We start from the raw sequence: 21817 nt of genomic DNA on the forward strand, positions 1-21817 counted from the left end.
AGTCCTGGGCTGGTCTGTGGATGATGATGTGACTGTCATCCCAGCAGACTCCCGCCATTCGGTTTTCCCCTGCTTTGGGTGACCACAACTTTCCATGTGAGTGTACTATTATTAGACACATACGAATTGTGTGATATGTGTGTGTGTGTGTGTGTGTGTGTGTGTGTGTGTTCACATTAACCTTTGAGGTCATGGTTCGTGCTCAATATATCTTGGCATTCTAATCACTTGCCAATCACACTTACTTCCGATTTAGTAAATCACCCATAGATTTCGTCCATGTCGAACAGCTTTCGCGGCGATAAAACAAACTAACCCCGCGAAATAGCAGACGGTGGTAAACGTAATGAGGCCCCAGTAATTTCCGCCATTGCTGGTCAGAATCAAGCCTGCGATTGGAGTGCCAGTCAAGGTGCTGCAAGGAGAAGTTTTGTGAGCAGCGACAATGACCCGTGGATTTGCATGACATCAAAAAACCTCCAGGGTTACATACCCAAGACTAACAACCGTATAAGATGTTGCGTAATACCGTCCATAATTCTCAGTCTTGCAGCATTGGCCGATGCAGACAGGTGTTAAGCTGATATTGCTCCCACTTCCGAATCCAAAAACCAAGGCGTATACCACTAACATTGCAACGCTATGGCCGGCGGGCAACCACAAGCATGCGCAGGATAAGAAGCAAATCGCCACTGTCATGATCATGGTATTGAATCTCCCCATATAATCTGCAGTGAATCCTGGGATCCATCTCCCAAAACAGGATCCTACGTTAAGGATCGCGAGCACCTGGTGGGAGAACTTTTCCGACATGCCATGCGCAAGAGCATATGCGGAGATGTACGTGATGGGAATGAAAAGCCCCCATTCTATAAAAAATACCCCAAGTGTCGTCAATGCAAATTGCGGCTCCCATAAGATGCGGAAATCAGGAAGGATATTTTTCCTCGTTGCCTTTTTCTTGGGCAATCTCGATTTGATCAATATGCATCCCATCATTAACGAGACAAGCGTAACCAAAGCCACAGCGCGAGTTGCCCATCCAAATCCCACTTTGGGCAACAGATCCTGCAGCATTAATGGGAATACTATGCCGCCAACGCTCCCCCCCGTCGCAGCAATCCCAGTTGCCCTGCCCCTCAAACGATAGAAGAAATGGCCTGGGCTTGCCACAGCCGGAGTGAAGACCAAAGACACGGAAATTCCGCCAACGATCCCCCAGACAACCATGAAATGCCAATATTCCTCGCAGAGCCCGATAAGGGCGATACTGAGCGTGACCATAACGGCGCCCGCAAGCACGAGGAATCGAGGACCTTTGGCATCGAAGATTGGGCCGATTTGAAGACCACCAAAGAACATGAGGAAGGCATAGATGCCGAAGATCCAGCTGATGCTACGCTGGCTATAGTCCTTGAGCTGATGCGTACTTATCCATGCTAGAAATGATCCTAACGAATTGGCAAGGCCAAGGGTGCCGAAGAGAGCCATGAACGATCCAAAAACGACAAGATACGCCTGTACGCCACCTTCGGGGTATATATTCCCTTCAAGATCTCTCGACAAGCCGTCCGGTTCAGGCAGCTGGGGCTCTGGGGTGTTGCTGTTCTCTGGGGGATGGGATGAATCTGATATCCTGTTTGGGTGCTTTTCGACATTTACGATATTATTATCATTGTTGTTTTTGTTGTCGTTGTCGTCGTCATCGATGGCTCCTGCGCCCCACAGAACATTTTCGGCCTCAATTAACCCCTTGCCGTTATTCCATTCTCCTCTCGATATTTCGTTCGTTTCAACGTCGCATATCTGTTGCTCGCCAGATGTTGCTGAGCCCTCCGGGTGAGCGGGTGATGGCCCCTGTTGTCCATCCTGAGAATGCGCTTGGTCGCTATTATTATGCTCGTTGAATCCCCCATCAGCACGAGGGGCTTCAGGAATTGTTTTCATGGACAAGGGAAATACCGAAACCACCCAGCCTGTTTTCCCACAACCGTTTTCTATTCTGAAACGTAAACTTGTCCCTTTTCCCTTGTCCGTTTGCTGTCAATATCGTCGTCCGCTCCAATGAATCTAGTTACGACATTGTGGGCTAAAACTAAGTCGCTCGTAATCATTCGTAAGAATAAGCTATGGTCGAGAACTGCGAATTATCCTGCTTCTGCCCTTCTCTCTCTCTCTCTCTCTCTCTCTCTCTCTTATTTTTTATTTTATTTTATTTTATTTTATTTTATTTTTTTTTTTGGCTCTTTTTCGCCCTCGGGATTCGGAAAGAGGAGAAATAGAAAGGGCGCTAGGACCAGCCCTAACATCCTGGCTTCCTTTCCTTTGCGCTTGCTTGCCGAAGGGAACCGAGCAAAATTCAACGTTCCTTTGCAAAACCGATATTGACTCCGGTGTGGAGAATCGCCATCGCTCCCACTCAAAGCCGTTTATGGGCCCACGCCTCTGCAGCCGAAGTATTTCCCGGACAAAAATGGGGTTGGCCAGGAACCTCCATCTCTGCGTATTATTAATGCAAGGCGTTAAGCGTGCTTTTTATTTCCTTTTCTTTCCCGCACTCCGACTGGCTGTGGATCCAGATTGGTGGCTCGTTTACTTTTTCACGAAGAATTGACTTTTGCAGGAATTGTTATCTCAGCCCCTCACAACGGGCGTTCACCACCACACCAAAGGATCAATCCCGAGAGTGGGCCAACCCACTTTGAGATATGCATACGATGATTCAGCATGTTTAATCTGACAGGTACAGTGTCGCAATTTTCATGTGGTGATCAAGTACGTGGTCAACGATGCAGTATCTCATGTCATCGTGAAATTTAAAACGTCTGTCTTCTCAATTTTTGAAGAGTAAACTTCTTTCTTAATCTGTCCGCTCTAACAATATAGGCAAGATGATGACTACTCAGTTATAGTTGCTGTGTAGCCGACAAGTCTCAAAGACCGAAGCAGCAGTTTAACAGTAATCACGGCACCCGAACCTTCTCCCGCGGTAACGCCTCAGGAAGCTTATACGATGCAGGAGTGAACATGTAAACCTTCCAAGAGTGAATACTACCATTCCGGGTTTGCAGACTTGGAGAGAGTTGTTAGTGAGGCAGATGCACAGGATTGCTTCATCGATTGCAATGGATATCCCTTTGTGGAAGCAGTCGACATAACATGAATCTATCCCGGGAAGGACAGATTACTACATTTACTCATCAGGTATCGATATTAACCATACCCACCGCTCCCCCAAGGAATCGCTGCCGCTACTGTTGAACAAGCTTCTGGCAGAGAAGGCGCGTTGGATGCAATTCCTCCTCATCCTGGACCCCTATGGCGCTACAGATGTGAAAACCCGGTAGTCGGCAAGAGCAAGCTGATCACTCGTTCCTTGCTCCCTCCCGGGCGGTCCCAGGCCGGGCCGGTGGTTTCTCTGGAAGAGGGCATCGTCCCCCGAGACCCGTGAAAAAGCCACATGGGACATGGGATGGCGGCTGAATGAATCTCACGGCAATGTTTGGATGGTGATTTCGATAGATATAAAGACGGCCAGGCGGGAAACATATATTATATACAATCAGTTTCCTGGGAACGAGGGGCAATGCCCCCCAAAAGAACCTCAAGTGAGGCAGGACCAGGGCATCAAAACCATATCGCGGGAAAAAAAAAAAAAAAAAAAAAACGGCGGAGCCCCCTGCTATCTTGCCGCCGGATATTGCTCCTATAATTCCCTTTCACACGACATAACGCTTTGTAACGCCAGACCAGGAGCGCATGACTCGTTTACTTACGAGGAAGGAACTTCTGTTCCTGGCCAGTCGAATATTGCAAGCAAAGGGATGGTATATGAATTGCAGAAAGAGGGAGAAACATTTCCGATATCTATTGCCAAACTATCAGCGCAGCGGGGATGATGTTGTCTTGGTAGGTTTAACGTTGTTGTTTCCGGAGAGTAGGATATACCTTATGTCCAACATATATATCTACCCAGCTGCTTGGGTAAGACAGGGTATTCATTCCTTCTGAGAAGGTTAACTACTTGCAGCTAGATGAATCAAACTTTGGTTTTAAACCGCGATCGCCCATCTTTATTTATGATGGAAATGTTTTTGACGTCTAACAGAGTTGGGATGCGCGAGTTATGGATCCAATGGAAAACACGGACGGGGGACTCGATACCAGAAACCGAAGTATTATTCTATATTTCCCCCCCCCCCATATGTTAATTAACTAATGACACAGCTGGAGATGCCAGCCATGGCATTTTCGAGTGGTCTAGCTCCCGCCCCTTCTAAATGGCGGCTACTACATTATTTACTTGTTCATGAAGCATACTCGTGCACAGCAGGTTCCTGAAGCTCACTCTGTTTGCTGACCTGTTGGTCATCCTTGTGGTAAGATATCCAATGGCTCCAGTATACACCCCATCATGCACCATGATGTTGCAATGTTGCAAAGGTGGCTCAGGTGCTGTGTACTATTTATCTGAGCTCTGTTCTTTCGTGGGTTGGTGGGATTTTACGCGAGGGGGACCATTTCCAGGGTGTTCTTCTTCTTCTTCTTCCTTAATCACTTACAATCAGCATCAGCTTCAAGCTTTTCTTCTGGCAGCAAAAGAGATGTAAATTAATAATAATAATAATAATAATAATAATAATAACAACAACAACAATAATGCTTTTCCAAAGTTGAATCATGAATGTATCTGTGGAGGGAGAAGTTCGAGTGAGCTGCTTTTGTATAAGTAGTAACAGGAGCAGTAACCAGCGGCAGTAGCCAGTTAACTGCTTATTTTAATGTAATTGCATTCCATTCGAGACAGGATGCATATTAGGTTATTAGTTACAGCTCCATAGCTTTTTAAGAGAAGAAGGAGAAGAAGAACAAAATACCGACAAGATCCTTCTGAGCGCTATATATGGAGGGCTGGACGACATGCAAATACATACAAAAAAACTTATGTTTGGGAGGATGTGGAAGAGGGGGGGGGGGGTGGTGATATGAATCCATCCGGCTTACAGGTACTTACTTACCTCTCACCGGGAAAGAGAGAGATCCCATATCCACTAGTTATATAGATAGATAATATATTCTTCTTTCTCTCGGGATCAAAGAGTACACGGCTCCCTTAATGGAGGGATCCATAGTATTCTCAACCACTCAACCATTTCTACGGAGTAAGTCTCCCGCCGTACGTAAAATCTTCCCCCTTTCTCCGTCTCTCCTTTCTATATAAGGATTTTTACCCCGAGCGCCAACCCCCAAGCGCAACCGTGTTGATAACCCAGCTGCTCGGACGGCGGCCTCGACGCCCACCCTGTACGTATATACGGAGACACTTCTTCCATACCTCCTGGGGTTCGGAAAAGGCTTGCTGACACATGTAGCTAGCTAGCTGGCTAAGTCGGTGGAGTGTAATGGAACGAGGGATTGGGATGGTTAGCATTCTTCTTTTTCTTCTTCTTCTTCTTCTTCTTCCAGCGATCCCGATATATCTACCACCATTGCAGTTCCTCATCTGACCTATATGTATCCTCACAAGCATCATTGCGCGCACTGCATTGCTCAGCATCATCCGCCAAACTCCTCACTGGCTGATCCGTTGGCGATGTAAGACGGATGAATAGTAAATGAAATCCTCGTACTCCGTACTCCGTACTAGTTGATTAATCCAATTGACTAACCAAACGACAGCGCCTCCCCTTCGGTATATCTTTCCTCGTTTATTACTAGTACCTCTGATCATCAGCGGGTTGGCCACAGCCTCTCGCTGTATAAATCACCCAAGTACCGATGAGATCTGGATGTACTGTACATAGTAGATTTCATCGTCCATGCTTAGTGCTAGTGCTGCTAGGCAGGTGGTTCTCCAGCGCTGTTTTTATGTTTGATGCAAATGCCCGTGGCTTACCATTCCTGCGTTATCCCAACCTCGCTTTCCATATATCGTGATAGCGAGTCTCTCGTTACTAGTTCGAGTCGTTGGTGGTTGTCCAACGGAAAATCCAATAAACGGATTCCGTCCTGGCGCAGAATACACGGGAAGATATATATATATATATTTTATATAAATATATATATATATATATATATATACCAGCATCCCTCACGCTGTCCATCGGCCAATTTCTACTTCTCCCTTCGCAGTTGGCGGCTGCTGCATCGATGAGCCGATTCTCTCTTCAATTGCTGTGTGTATTGACCATGTGAAAACGGGGGGCTGGCGTGAAGCTCTGTACTGAACTTTCCAACTCATGCAAGATGCCCGTCCCTTCCCCTTCCCCCTTCCCCACTTTCCTGCACTCGACCCACCAACCCACCAGTTCTCCATCCCTTTTTTGCCATCTTCCTCGGCTGGGTTTGGGGGAGGCAGGTCTCAGTCAAACCAAACTCGAACGAGACTCGTGTGATGTGAACCGATTGTTTCAAATTTCAACCGGGGGGGGGGGGGGGGGGGGGGGGATGTTTTTAAAGGGAATGGCTTTTGTATCCCCCCTATAGAACACACTCCTAGTAATAAAATATTTTGGAAAACATTGTTCTTACCCGGAGAAGCATTTCTAACACGCCAACGGGTGGCAGCGGGGGGCACGTTCCTGCTTTGCATGACGAAAAAAGTTTTGAGCTGGGCGCGCCTCCTCCAGAATGGGCTCAGGCCAATGGAGAACCATGGATACGGATGGGTCCCTGGAGCCCGGGAACTGGCCAATGGCTGCAGTCGGGTGTCACCAGGCCCGGGGACGCTAGGGTCTATCCGGACTAGAAGAACCTTTGTTGACAGCTTGTGACTGCTTTTGATTTCCTTCTGATTCCTCATTTTTGGGACTTTTCACACGGGAGGAGAGGGTCCATGCCGAGGGTCCATGCCGAGGTAGCATCCATGAATCGTCGCTGTTCCCCTTGCGACGATCCACGAGAGATCCACCAATCTGCTGCCCCATGTCGCCCATTTTATATACTGTATACTATCATAATATATGTAACCCACACATCCGGGCCCGCTGCTCGTCTTCCGGCGTATGCGGGTAATGAACTCACCCGTCGGCTCGTATAATATACACCCTTGGGCTTCAATCCGATCAGGTGTACATTTTTATATATCCATGGATGTATATATATATTATCCGCGACCGCGTATACCCTTTGTTCTCCGTCAATTGACAAACACCCCCCCAAAGCAGCAATCTGGGTGATTATTTGGTGATTGCCTGATTCACCGTGTGGTCTGTCCTGCCCAAAGCAACGGTCCTCTCTATATTTCCCTTCCCACCAAGAACCGCGCACATGCCTTGACATCTCCAGCCCTGTGCAACCACCACACACAGCAGGACATCTCTTCCCCCGCCAACCAGAGTGAGCCAGAGTGAGCCAGAGAGGGCCAGAGTGAGCCAGAGGAGAGAGGAGAGAGGAGAGAGGAGAGAGGAGAGAGGAGAGAGAGAACCACAGGAATCCCCGAACGCGCCTTTGTGTGCCTCTGGTAGCCACACAACGTCGCTCCCCCTCCCCATAGCCACAACTCTCTCATTCCATACATCCACCGTAACCAGACAAGAAGAGAACAGATAGAAGATAACAATAACCACCATCAAGCACCATGCCCCTCCTCGTGAATCCCTTCAGGCAACAGGACCACTCGTCCTTCCCTGGCGTCGTGGTGCCCCTGGCGCAGGCCCCGCGCCACCGGAAATTCTCCCACTCCAACCCCAACCCTGGAGACGGCGACAAGGCGGACAATGTGGCAGAGAAGGGCTCATCGTCTTCCCTGAGTGACCGGCAGTACTCCGGGTGGACCGTGGAGGCCATCAGGGCGGAGGTGGAGAGCGATGCAGCGACGTCGGGCAGGGATACTGCATATGACCGTATGTGTTTGAGTGATGATTGATGTTTTTTTTTTTTTTTTTTTTACCTTTTTTTCAAGAGAGAGACAGAGAGAAGGAAAGAAAACGTTACATATATATACGTACCGTTGAGAGGTTTTGGATTTTGGGTGATGAACGGATCTCTTTTTTTTCTACACACATTCACTTGGTTTATTTTTCTTTTTTTTTTTTAGGGAAATCGAAAGTCATCAACTTGGCCATCCAGGATATTGGGATGGGGAAGTATCAATGGCAGCTGTTTGTGCTCTGTGGGTTTGGTTGGCTGGCGGATAAGTAAGTCTGTTCTCTCGCTACGTTGAGACTTTGATTCTTTTATATTCTACGCTCCTTTTTTTTTTTTTTTTTTTTTTTTTTTTAAAAAAAAAAAATAAATAAAAACCTGAAATGACTGCTCACCCCTTGCTTATCTTTTGCCTGTGTTGCATTGCAGCCTCTGGTTACAGGTGCGTATATTTTCAGGGGATTAAAGATATCCATCCAGGTAGCTGACTGCCCAACCTTTTGTTGCAGGGTGTTGCTTTGACCTTGCCTAGTCTCTCGGTGGAATTTGACATTGACGCTTCATACGTCCGCTTCACCACTTGCTCTCTGTTTGTTGGCCTGTGTGTCGGCGCCGTGTTCTGGGGCACTGCGTCGGATATGATCGGTCGCCGTCTCGCCTTCAACCTGACCCTTCTCATCACTGGCGTTTTTGGGCTTGCTGCGGGTGGCAGCCCAACTTGGGTTGGGTAAGTTGATGAATGAGAGACTGCCTCGTGGGCTATCGAGCGCTGTATACAATGGCACGGTGCTTTTGTGATGAAAGCTTACATATTGCCTTTTTCGCTAGGGTCTGTTCTTTGTTCGCATGCCTGGGCTTGGGAGTCGGCGGTAATCTTCCAGTCGATGGCGCGCTGTTTTTGGAATTCCTGCCCTTTGCGTCAGGAAATCTTCTGACGATGTTGAGTATCTGGTGGCCCGTTGGGACCCTTGTTGGAAGGTATATATATATACTAGTCTGTATATAGAGAGATTTTCCTCTTTCCTATTCTCCTCCTCCTCCTCCGCCTCACCACTGGGCACGCCCTACACACCCCATTTCCCCGAATTTCCCTTGGGTAGCAGCTAACAACGGTCCATCCCAGCATGATCGCCTGGGGCCTCATCCCAAATTTCTCCTGCGACCCATCCGCGGTACTTTGCACGAAGGAAAACAACATGGGATGGCGATATCTAGTCATCACGCTGGGCGGGCTGACATTCGTCATGTTCCTATGCCGATTCTTCCTGTTCCATCTCTACGAGTCGCCCAAGTTCCTGCTCTCCCGGGGCCGCCAGGCCGATGCCGTAGCCACGGTCCATGCTATAGCGTACAAGAACGGAGCCAACACCTGGCTGACTTCTGAGATCTTGAACGAGATTGGCGGCTACCCTGAGGAAATCCCCGCTGAGGAGCAGAAGCTGTCGAGTGCGGAGGTTATCAAGCGGCAGCTCGCAAAGTTTTCTGGCCAGCGTATTGCACCGCTTTTTGCGACCAAGAAGCTTGGGTTTACGAGTATGTTGCGCCTGTTTATTTATGATGTTGTTGATGGTGATGAATGAAGGAGGAGAAGGTGAAACATAGTAATCTTAAACTGATTCATTCCCTAGCTGTTCTTCTTTGGATCTGCTGGGCCACCATTGGCATGGGATACCCCCTTTTCAATGCTTTCCTGCCCCAATACCTGGGGAATAACGGAGAAACACCCGTCTCGATTGGTATGTCCAAAGTATCAAAGCCAGCCTTACCTTCAGCTTCTGCTTGAGTGAATAGAGATTGTACAAAGAAAGAGAGAGAGAGAGAGAGAGAGAGAAAAAAAAACTTCATTCAACCCAACCAACTCACCAAATAATAACAAAAAAAAATAAAAATCCTCAACAAACAGTCTACCGCAACTACGCCATAACCGCCGTCGTCGGCGTCCCAGGCTCCATCCTGGCCTGCTACACCGTCGATATCCCCTACATCGGCCGCAAGGGCACCATGGCCATCTCCACCGCGCTCACTGTCGTGACGCTCTTCTGCTTCACCATCTCCACCGACCCGGACGTCCAGCTCGCCTGCTCATCCCTGGAGGCCTTCTTCCAGAACATCATGTACGGCGTGCTGTACGCGTACACGCCCGAGGTGTTCCCCGCGCCCAACCGCGGCACCGGCACGGGCATCGCGAGCTGCCTGAACCGCATCTGCGGCCTGCTGGCGCCCATCGTTGCCATCTACGGCGGCAGCGCGAATCCCAAGGCCCCGGTCTATGCGTCTGGCGGGCTTATGCTGGCGGCGTTTGTGGCGATGGTGCTATTGCCTATTGAGACGCGGGGGCGGGCGAGTTTGTAGGCGGAAAAAAAGAGGGGGAGGGAATATGTTGTTGGGTGGCGGGCGATACTGGTATGATTTTTTCTTCCTTGAGGCTCCATCCCATCCCCAATCGCCCTTTTCTTTCCCACGACGACGAATGGAGAGAGGAAAAGGACGGGTGGTGTGTGGTGCGCCTGTTTTATTTATCTATTTTTTCAACTGCCCTTATTGTATCCACATGGATGGATATACATCTTCCCCTTCGTTTGATCTAAACTAGCTATCTATTTATCTTATTCATCTATTCATCTATATATATCTATCTATCTCTATATACTAGGACATATAGGATATATAGGAGATACCCCCCAAGTTCCCAAGTTTCTCATTGAACAGATTTTGATGGGTGGATGGGTGGATGGATGGAAATATCATTTCATTGTCCTCCACATCATCCTACTACGCCACGTCCTCCTGATACCTGCAATTAATTTTTTTGGAACAAGTGGCATGCGTTTGCGTTTCCTATATATATATATATATATATACAAGGCAAAATTGGATCAAAAGATAGATAGCAATAGTATCAGTAAGAAGACGAAGACGAAGACGAAGAAGAAGAAGAAGAAGACGGAAGATAGAAGACAGACGACAGAAGACGGAAGGACAAAATTTGATGTACTGTAACTACATATGAATTTATTTTGCTACTTGCTTCTTGCGCTTTTTGTGAGAGGTGAAGAGCTTGATTGATTAGTTAATTGCTAGCTAAGCGGACCATTTTATATAGGGTAAGAGCGTTACACGAGACACGTGGTTGTCTCACACTTTTTGCTTGTCACTTTCGTCACTTGTGTAATGTTGTTTTATTTTATTTTATTTTGTCCCTGCTCTCACCCTGAGGGGTAAAGCCATCAGTTATATATATATATATTATAATAAAATATATCACGATATATAGATATGCAAAAAGCGAGGCGAATAAACACAAGAATAGGAGTGTTGAGAAAAAACAGTGAGAAAGCAACGAGAAAGGAAACAAACCAACCATGGCGCATAAATAGTATATATAAAAGACAGGGATGGATTAAATGGAGGACCCGTCACAAAAAAAAAAAAAATCAACATCGAAAACAGTAGTAAAAGAATGGAGGGGCGAAGAAAATGGACAAGAGAGCGGGAAAGAGAAAGAAATTTAAGGACCAAGATCCAGCCAGATCTATAAACAACGCACGTTAAAACATCCAACATCAACACACATATACCCCAACACAGACTCAAAAGGGAAACGAACAAAAATCAAAATATTCTCATCAAACAACCTCCTGCCCTTGCAGCCGCCTGCCCCTCCTCCCCAACAACGTCGCATTGTCTAAACTAAGCTCAAATGGTTGCATTGCCGATCGCGCTGCACTCTCCCTCGCTGCAGCCGCAACAGCGGCACTATGCGTACCATAACCACCACCCCCGTGTTGTCGCTGCGTTTTTCTCTGCTGCTGCTGTTGTTTCTCTCTCAGCCTCGCCTGCGCTGCCGCACTAGGCTGCGTAGTAGTAGTTGTATTCAGATTCGTGGATTGTAACTTCGCCCCCATGGCGGCTACTTCTGCCGGGTTGTGTCCCGTCCGCGGCACCACCTTTGCCGGATTCGCAACATTTTTGTCTTGATCGTTATGGATTATTCCCTCGAGAACGTCGTCATCATCGCTATTAACGTTATCGTCATAGTCTTCATTGAGTGGGTTGAGTGCGCTACGCAAGCCAGCACGGAAGCCATGTTTTAAATTCTTGCGTCGTTTGCCCTCTTCTTCTTGGCGATGGACAGCGTAGCCAACGTCAAAGACTTCGCGGAGATTAATGGCACCCGGAGATCGGAAGTCCATTTTGCGATCCATGGCTGCGATAGGAGTTTCTAGGAATTGCGAGGGGAGTGCGGCTGCGGTTGCGAGCGGTGGTGCATCGGCCGCAGCGTGGGTTTCTTCGTTGGTCTGTTTGATCCACGGGTGTTGCAGGAACTCCTTGATGGTGAAGCGTTTTTCCGGGTCGACGGTTAGCAAGTGGGACACCAGGTCTTGAGCAGGTTTGGAGATGTCGTCCCACCAAGGGGAGAGGAATGTATATTGACCCCGAGCGACTTTCTGAGTCAGGACTTGGATACTCTCGTCATAGAAAGGCGGGAAGCCGCATAATAGTGTGTAGAGGACGCAGCCTAGAGCCCACATGTCAACGCTTTTGGAATATCGTTCGTCCTTGACGATTTCAGGGGCGGTGTAGCCAACTGTACCACATGGCGTCATAGTTTCATTATCCCATATTACCTTGGAGAGACCGAAGTCGGCCACTTTGATCACACCAATACCACCCCCTCCAACATTGGGAATGAACTCGCCTTCATCGGCTTTTTCTTCGTCACCAGGAGCACGCTGTTTTGGATTTTTAGTAGGAACGAAAGGGATAGGGTAGAAAAGGAGATTTTCAGGTTTGATGTCACTGCAAGGAGAAAAAAAAAAAAAAGACTGTTAGCGGAGTTGCTTCATTCAGGAGCCGGCATGACACCATATAGGAGTGAATACAAACCGGTGAACAACACCACGGTGTTCATGCAGATACTCGATTGCCTTCGCGACCTGTATGATAACATGGCGACTGAGGTCTTCGCTAAAGTATGTCAACCGAACGATTTGGTGAAACAGTTCACCACCGGGGCAAAGTTCAAGGACAATATAGTAAAACTGCCTCGACTCGGAGAACTCAATCAACTTGACGATATTGGGATGGTCCATTTGGCGCATTATTTGAACTTCTTTGAGGATGTTGGCGCGCTGTACGTAACAAAATATGACAAGCCAGAGAGTCAGTGATATGTTCGGGTGATTCGTTGGCGGGAAGGTGCTAGGATAACCAAATTTGATAAAGAATTGATCCAAAACTTTGGATCCAAAGAAATCGAACCCAAGACGTGAAAACTTGGGAGTCAACTAAAACCTCACCTCCACGATCTGTTTTTGCTTCTTTTTGAGGTTTGGATGAAGATGAGCCTCGCCCTAGAATTCCGCTCTTCGATGTTGGCGACTGTAAGAAAAAGGAGATAATGACGGAAACTTTGAAATAACGGAGAAAGCCAGGCGCATGGGATACGGACGACAACATGCGCTGCAACATATGATATAATGGGGGAAAGAGAATGGGGGAAAAGGAAGAAGAAAATTGAGAGAGTATATATCGAAAAGAAATGGGAGAGGAGAAGAGATAAGAAGGAAATGATCCCTGGCTTAGCGATAGGCGCGTACCTGCTTGGAGTTCATCTCGAATTTACGCACGACCTTGATAGCAACCTCCCCATATTTCCCAGTCGTATCTCTGGCTCGATATACATTACTGAAGGCACCATCGCCCATTTTCTCGACCAGATCCCATCTCTCCAGTCCCGGGTATTTTGGCATCGTTGACCTACTTCGCCTCTCCTCCGCGATTATCTGTTCAATTTCCGACTCGTGGGCCCTTGCACCTTTGCCAGCTGCAGTTCCCAACTTGGAATCCAAAGCATCCAGGCCGCGGGCCGCAGGATATTTGCCCTGTGGTGATCTTTGCTGTTCTGCGTGGATCGCAGAAACATTTGTGGTGGGTTCCGCATGGGGAGTGGCAACGCGGGCCTGCTTGCCATGGCGGATGAAGTTCTTGAGGCTCTGAATAGTACTCATGATGGGCAAAAGTGAGCCCGGAGCTGGCTGTTGCAGGACGCCTTAAAAAAAAAAAAACAACAACAATCAAGAGAATGCCACGTCAGGCCCGTCAGTTTCCAAGGAGCGGTCGGACCGATTCATTGTTTCATCAAAACGGAGGGATTATAAAGGGTCGCAAATCACAGCTGATTTAGCAGCATTTGATGTGAAGCTGTCAATCAATGAGAGGGGCAGAGGAGAGTTGAAAGGAACAAGAAGCACGTCAGGGTAAAAACCGACACCGGATCTGAAACGTAGCGGAACGGAATGTAAGCTGGCCTGATAGATAGGACAGTATCCGGGAGGGGCAATTTTGGTTAAGTGGCCAAGCGGCAAATAACAAGGTGAGAGGAACAGGCCACCTGGGCAGAAGGAAAAGGCTGGGTGGAAGATATCAACCAACGACAAGCGGATACAAAAGGACGGGGATTACGCAGTATAGGGATAACAGGGGGAGAAGGCGGAGGGCGAAAGGAGAAGAACAAGGAGTAAGGAGAAAGGAGAAAGGAGAAAGGAGAAAGGAGCAGGATGGAGTCGACAGGAGACGGGATCCTGCGGAGGATCGTTGGGATGGTGTTGGTGGCAGTAAAATCTTGATTGTCAATGTCTTGGCAAGAATCATGCAGGCCAGGTCAGGTGAGGGGAGTTGCAAAACGTCATAAGGGAGTGGCCAGCCGGAAATTCAGTATGATAGCGGTATGTCCAATTGCCAATCCATATCTGGGATTGCTTTTGATTCTTTGAGTGTGTTATTGAGTCGAGAAAACAATCTGTGTTCAACAGTGGTAGACTTGTAGTAGTAGCCTCTGGCTTTGTATGACGATGGTGTGTTTGCTCCAAGGCTGAGCCCAATCTACACTGATGTCATCGACAGGACCTTCTCTGTCAGCCCCACTAAAGAGACCGCAGCACCCATGAGCCCTACTGGGATCCTGTGGGAATTTGTCCCGTTTGATCCAAGCTGATAACAAAAAAAGAAGGAGGAAAAGGGAGAAGGGCCGCAAGGTTGAGAATGTGGTCAACAGCGCGGGCTGACCATCCGTCAAATCAAATCCATCATTACTCAATCAGATCTTTGGTCTCTACGGTGTAGTAATTTTTATTCAATCAAGTTTGCATCATCACACTTGCACGCGCTAGCAATTTGCATTTGTAATCTACAAACTCCCAAGAGACCCGAGGTTGATTTGGGGAAATAGTACCTAAATTTGGCTGCAAAATTAGGTTGGTACCGCAATGCCCGGAACTATATCAGATTGTGATCATGTTGATATTTGTAGCTTAACAATCCTTGAACTAAGAAACTCCTAGTACACCTTCTCAATCAACAACATACTACGGAGTTTGGATAGATAGAACAAAAAGGGAAGCGAGAAAGAAATAGGGGCTATATAAAGGATTGTTAATCTAAATACTACTACTAGTAGTAATCATACTGCACAAGCTATCGATCTTGTGCGCGTCATCGTAAGCATAAGCGCTCTCCACGCTCGACCTGGACTCGTAACTTACTTCAATAACCCCAACCTCGTCAAAAGCATCTCTGACAAGCCACAATAGCTTCTCCTTCCTCGATACCCGGTGCTAGCTGGGAGTCGGCTACCCGTCACCCACAATCAGACGTCCGCTGGCCGCTGGAACAAGTCCTTGACGTTTCGACATGTTCTGGACCACAGCCAAGTTGGCACAGGGAGAAAAAACTCATCGAACAATGCGCGCCCTTGCAGAACACCCAAACCCTATAAGAAATTCGTCCTGGTCTGTCTAACGTATATGTGAGTAATCACATTCAATATCCATACGTCTATGACAGGTCTTTCCTCCACTACTCCCGTAGTAATACCCAAGATTAATTAGCCAAGGACCATAAATTCCTGAGCGCGGGCCTATTGAAATATTGGTTTCCCAGTCTCAGCTCTTAGATTGTTGTCGCAAAGAGGGAGACAGAAGAGACGATGAACCCCTTTTCACAAAATAGTATCATTCTTAATGATTTCTGTTTGCCAAGCGTATGTGTGTGTGTGTATGTATGCATGCGTCAAACCGCGCGAGCTTCGCTCTGTTTCAATTCCCTAGTGATCAGAGCTGTGCTGCCGCTCTCTCTTTTAATCAAAATCAATGTCATCGCTATATCATTTCCCAGATTACTCGCTCTCCATTGGATGATATCATGCTGGATCTGAACGCTGCTGGAGAATCCATTGACCAAACAATTTGCGAGAGTGAACAGCTATCAGTGACGAGTGACGAGTGACGGATGGGCAGGATATTCAATTACACCCTTTGTTGAAATCTGGTAGTTGACTGGATGAGATGCTAGCTTCATCAAGACGAGTGAGGAGAATGAGGAAACAGGGGGAGCACGGCGGAAATGATGGGGCTCATGAGAATGATCAGAAACCCCTCTCATCTCTCCACACTTTTCCCAACAAAGCAAATGAACATCGATCACAACCCGCCAATTCCATTTCTGTGCTTCGATTGAAGACGAGGGAGAAAGGCCTGGTGATAAAGGTGAGGAGTCGATTTCTGAGAAGGGACATATCTCTGATCTTTCATGGAGCAAAAGACGATACCTTCTGACGGACATCCTCCCGCTACCATCCTAGGAAGTAAGGGAAAATCGACCACTACGCGCTCCTGTCATCTGTACGTGGCAGCCTCCCATAATATACGGGTCTCCTATACTCCAAGTTTTAGAAATTTCACACATCTGTTCATAGATCTAGCTTGTTTATGTCTACTCCTGCTGAAGCCACAAAACTTAGATACATTTTGGGGTAGCTCTTTCGGCTATATCAACTTATGAAATACTTCATACTCACCTATTAATACCCTTTCTCTTGGGATATTCTTCATCTATTGCAAATATTTAAAAATAAAACAAGGGAAAAATGAGTTAGTTATATATTTGTTTGCAGTTGCCATACTTGCCGTCTAATATCTGAAATTCACCATCTTCTCAGTCGTAACTGAATAGCCCGAAGCCACCCTATGTTCTCCAGGAATTTCCGTCGATGCTTTTCTAAAATATCATTTGATAGTCTCAGTTCTCGTACGCAGTAAAGACTGCGAGGTTCTGTGCCACAAAATGCATATTCAGACGAGTTAACTGTCACGTTTAAAACATACCGAATCTAGACGTGTTAAATATCGGTCGCAATCCTGAAGAGAATTTCTGAGCATTCTCTCTACCTCTGTCACGCCGTCTGGAGATTGTGGTCGTATCGATCATTTGCCCTGCTGTTGGTTGGCCATGGGTGGCAGTATCGGTTTCCGGCAATCAGGGATATGAGGAGAACCGATGTAGTGTGGAGGTTGGGACTAACGCGAAGAAACGTGGAAAGAACCCCGGCTCTCCACGCGAGAAAGCATATCTCCTTTAGGTGCTCCCCTGCTCCAGGGGAAAGATTGTCACCTACGCAGAGTGAATGGCAGATTGAAGAGCATCTCCGATTCTCTCCTCGATGGAGGGGTTTCGGTTATCGCACATTGAGTCAGGAAGCACAAGCACAGAGTAAGGAGTATTAGTACTAGTACTAATAGTTATGATGCTAAAGGGAAATACCTCAGAGCGGATATCGCAGGAAGCCAGGAGTACCACTTTGCATAAGGTGATATGCATAAATACCACTATGTCCCTCACCATTGCTTTTTCATAGTTTCAAGCTTCCACGGCGTTCAATCTTGTAGGATTGGTTAGCTTTTCCATGCTCATTTTACCCAATTAATAGAATATAAGGGTTAAGTATTCCTCGACGGCCGACTGGCCGGGCGATCTCGCAAGCTCTCATAATAAATAGCATTCTAATAACTTCCTGGTTGGCGCTGTGAATGTGGAGGACGGATCGTGCAAATGAAGATACGTTGGAGTTTTGATGCCAAGCGAACTCACTACCATTAGTGAGTGCGCCACACTGCAAAGAAAATATTTGAATATCCCCTCGTCTGGCCGCTAGGACACAATTAGTGTATTTTTAGTGTGTACATTAGTGTATTAAATACATGAAAACTACTGGATAATATGAGAAATTGACTGTATTGATGTGTTTTAGTGTAATTTATGTAATCTATTTGATCTAACTAGCTCTAATTAATATTATTAGGGCGTGTTCGGTTGCACGTACAATCTCACAAAACCTGCACGCAAAAAGTGGATATTAATACCATTATTACCATTTTAGCATACTGCTGGTGTCATATTCAGAGGCTTACTAAATATCTTACTAAACATCTAGGGCCCTGATTATAGAGAGTGTCCCCCCACTTACACAACCTTACACAAGATAAAACCATCTCATGAGAAGGTCTTAGATGTGTGTAGCTTACATGACCTTATACACCCTCTATCTAGCCTATTTCAGTTAGAATTCTCCACTTTTCAGTCTAAATAGCTGGTTGAAGTCTAATCCTGTGTAAGTGGGGAATATAGAAAATACTAGATGTTTTTGAGTAGGTAAAGCTGTGTAAGAGTGTATTTGAGTGTGTAAGAGCATACAGACCAGAGAAGTGGGTCTCTTATAAGACCTTACACGAGGTTAAACAGGACAACCGAACACGCCCTTAGAATGGAACTCCTTCCAACATCCTCTTTTCAAGCAGAGAGCAATATTGCTACATGCTGTACAATCATATCTTAATCTTGAAGTTTTTTTCTTTATTCCCTTCTTCTCTCTTTCTTTTATACTGACATCAGGTATAAGTTTGAGGAGGTGACTGTAAGAAACCCGCACTAAGATATCAGTGCTAGGGCCGGAAGTGGTAATTACCCTAAAGATATGACATCGCCGAACATAGCATCACCAATGTCATATCAGGTTTGAAATCAAGACATTATCATGTCACTTGCATCATACTACACCATCTACATCATAGCAAGTTCGATCTGCCTACAATACTGTGTGTATATAGCCTAGCAGCTGGCCCAACCTTCTAGGGGCCAGCGGATCATTCTGTTATAATCTGACCCCTACGTTCTACGACCTCGATATCTAACTATTCAATCCGAATTCCCTCCGATATATTATCATATTACATCCTATAGCTTAATCCTCGTAGAGTCTTAAAGACCTCTTGTGATATAAACAGTTAATTTCAGCCTCACTGCTTACAGTTTGATCTGCTCTATCCCTCACCTCTGTGTGACGGGTTAACACCCGTTAGTAGTAGTTAGCTTGCGCAACCAACTCCTCTCCTCACGATTCCGCTCCGCGCGGGCGTAGTTTCTAAAGATTCTTCCGCGTAACCCCTAACGTTCTTCCGCTCCGCGCCCCACTACAGCGCGACCTCCGATATTCTTCCGTTCCGTTCCTTTCTCTATAAGAACCCCCTTCGTACGACCTTTCCTTCTGATCTTCTCTCTCTTTCTTTATTTCTTTAATCAATTCGTAAACTGTATATAGGATAGTGCTAGCCGTTAATCGAAGTACGCCCCTTACAACAGATTAGCAGAATAAATGATTCCACATACTTCAATTCCATGCTTTTGAAGATAATGAAATAGAGCAACAGATATGAAGTAGTTGTTCATATAAATTGAATAGTCAGCTACTTCTTTGCTGTTATTCAACTTCAGATGCTGCTCAGTGCTCTACTGTTTAAAGATTTACTGCTCAGTGCTCTGCTGTTCAAAGCTCTGCTGCTTGATGCTCTGATGTTTGAAGCTCTGCTGCTCAGTGCTCTGCAAGGATACTAGCAGCTGTTCAATCAACTCCATCACAAGGGATTCAGTCTTGATTAATTCTGGAGTACAGAACATCATATTTATATGAAGATTATTATGAAATATGAAAAAGATTCAAAAATAACTCTGTTTTTCTAATTTAAAAATCTTATATCTCTTCTTTCATAATGGTAGTGAGTTCGCTTGGCACGGTTAGCTTTCTTCACATAGAACGAAATCTCAATTACTCGCACTACTAATGTTAGCGGGCGAGTAGCGTAGTAGCGCGACTGGAGACTCCTGGTATTGATAGATCACCAGCCTCCAAGGGTCCAACAAAACGCTTGATATCCCGCCGATAAACGATAAACGAGGGAATGATGTTGTTTGTGATTCCGAAATTCGGCAGATCGGGGTTCGAACAACCATTGGGTGACATCGGCGTACACTCATTTTCGGCCCCTGCAACCCGTGTGGGGAAGCTATGTCAGAACCCCTTGAACGGTGAGGGGTGGGGGCGGGGAAACATTGCTCGCTTACTCCTTGAGATTCGGTCAACTACACATCCTTTTGGAAGAGATGACCACTGGCTATTCGCCCAAGATCCAAAGATGCAGTGTGCCTTACCGCAGGAATCAAGGTCGTTATGAGCGATCAGCAAATGCCCTCAGATCTGTAGTTGGACCCCGCTTGATCTAACTGGCGAATGTTTGCAAGTAACATGGCAACGTTGTTGGAGGCATATGTTGGCCCTAGGCCTATCACGGACTAGCGCACCGCACATATATGCTAATACAACCACTTAGACGTCCCACAGGTTATGGCCCGGATTGCTTGTTTTTTTATTAAACCTTCCACTGCCCATCTAATGTCTCGCGAGCTGCTACGCTGGGGAAGAATGCCTCCTAGAACTCGAGCTACCATGGGGATGAATACCCCAGCTAGCAAATGATGAATACGAACCTACCCTTGGGCTACCGGGCCCAACAACGATGACCGATACCTTGATACAGATGATGATGGAATATTTGAAAAAGCAAGATGAATGTCTGAAGAGAATGAATGAATATTTGGACAGAAGGATGGGAAAATCCTTACAAAAATCAGCTGAAAACTCATCAAGAGAATATGAAACAAGAGGAGGATGAGATGAAACTGGCTATACAAGCCACTGTCACTACTCCTTCATCTACTGAAGAACCCCCTGAAGAACCAACCATCAAAGAACCTTCTTTTAAGAACCACCATGATGAAATTGGTCATTAAGAATATATCACCACCACCACCACCCACTACCACCACCACCACTGCCATCAGAGAATCTTTTGAACATTGATATTACTATCACAAATCAAAGCCTCACAGATGAAAGAGTGAAGAATAGAAAGATAAATAGATTTGATTTCATTTGATTTGTTTTGATTTGTTTGATTTTATATATAATAAAATTTTTAAATAAATATGAGAGGAGGTGTTGATTCTAGATTGTTTATTAGAGATTAATGCATTGTATATATATAGCATATAACTGATATTCATTTGCCTTTAAATGTCAATGTTGATGGTAATTGAAATGTTTTTCTCAAGACATATACCTTCTTCTGATGAATGTCAGAAAGTATTTTCAGTCTTTAATTAAATTATATCATATTTTATTAAATTGATATTGTGTCTTTTAACAGCTAAAATCTCAACTTTAACACAATTTCACTCTAAATTAAATGAAATCTAAATTTTGAAATCTAAATTTGTTGATAATGTTAAAATCATTTATAAAAAAATGAGTAAATATATTTCTATTCTTGATCTGTTTCTTAACTCATATCAATGATAGTCAAAACTTTATAAAACAATTTTGAAAATGAAATCATATTTTAAATACATTCATTTATTTTTTGATATATTGAAAAATTTTGATGATAATTAAAATTGTCTTATTAATATATTTTTTTAATTTTTTAAATTCAAAAAAAAAATTGAAAAATATTTCTCTATCAATTTGAATAAATAATGAATCTGAAAGTTTTTTAATAATAACATTCTCAGTGTAATTTTCCTTTCTTTTTTATTTTGATATCTGAAGAGAATGAATGAAAATTTAAATAGAAAAATAGAAAAATCCTTATAAAAATCAGCTGAAAATTCATCAAGAAAATATGAAATAAAAAAAAATGAAATGAAATTGATTATATAAATCATTGTTATTATTTCTTCATTTATTGAAAAACTTTCTGAAGAATTAACTATCAAAGAATCT

General features: G+C 45.4%; 4 protein-coding genes across 4 annotated transcripts; 1 reads left to right on the forward strand and 3 right to left on the reverse strand.

Moving 5' to 3' along the window:
• Positions 1-252: 252 nt before the first annotated feature.
• HCAG_04504 (conserved hypothetical protein) lies at positions 253-2083 on the reverse strand (the record flags this gene model as incomplete). The annotated part of the gene is made up of 3 exons (XM_001540614.1): positions 253-415; positions 494-1888; positions 2079-2083. 3 exons carry the CDS (start codon positions 2081-2083, stop codon positions 253-255), a joined length of 1563 nt encoding a protein of 520 aa, XP_001540664.1.
• Positions 2084-5227: 3144 nt separating this feature from the next.
• Positions 5228-6935, reverse strand: HCAG_04505 (predicted protein; the record flags this gene model as incomplete). The annotated part of the gene is made up of 5 exons (XM_001540615.1): positions 5228-5384; positions 5670-5755; positions 5897-5954; positions 6096-6339; positions 6755-6935. 5 exons carry the CDS (start codon positions 6933-6935, stop codon positions 5228-5230), a joined length of 726 nt encoding a protein of 241 aa, XP_001540665.1.
• Positions 6936-7579: 644 nt separating this feature from the next.
• Positions 7580-10218, forward strand: HCAG_04506 (conserved hypothetical protein; the record flags this gene model as incomplete). Its single annotated transcript, XM_001540616.1, has 8 exons — positions 7580-7844; positions 8039-8138; positions 8296-8308; positions 8376-8593; positions 8695-8844; positions 8990-9399; positions 9495-9602; positions 9770-10218. The coding sequence occupies 8 exons, from the start codon at positions 7580-7582 to the stop codon at positions 10216-10218; spliced, it is 1713 nt and encodes a 570-aa protein (XP_001540666.1).
• A 1274-nt stretch (positions 10219-11492) lies between these two features.
• Positions 11493-13877, reverse strand: HCAG_04507 (hypothetical protein; the record flags this gene model as incomplete). The annotated part of the gene is made up of 4 exons (XM_001540617.1): positions 11493-12666; positions 12754-12998; positions 13167-13220; positions 13467-13877. 4 exons carry the CDS (start codon positions 13875-13877, stop codon positions 11493-11495), a joined length of 1884 nt encoding a protein of 627 aa, XP_001540667.1.
• Positions 13878-21817: the final 7940 nt, after the last annotated feature.

This window comes from Histoplasma capsulatum, genomic scaffold, assembly GCF_000149585.1.
Source record: "Histoplasma capsulatum NAm1 scaffold_4 genomic scaffold, whole genome shotgun sequence".
Lineage (NCBI taxonomy): Eukaryota > Fungi > Ascomycota > Eurotiomycetes > Onygenales > Ajellomycetaceae > Histoplasma > Histoplasma mississippiense.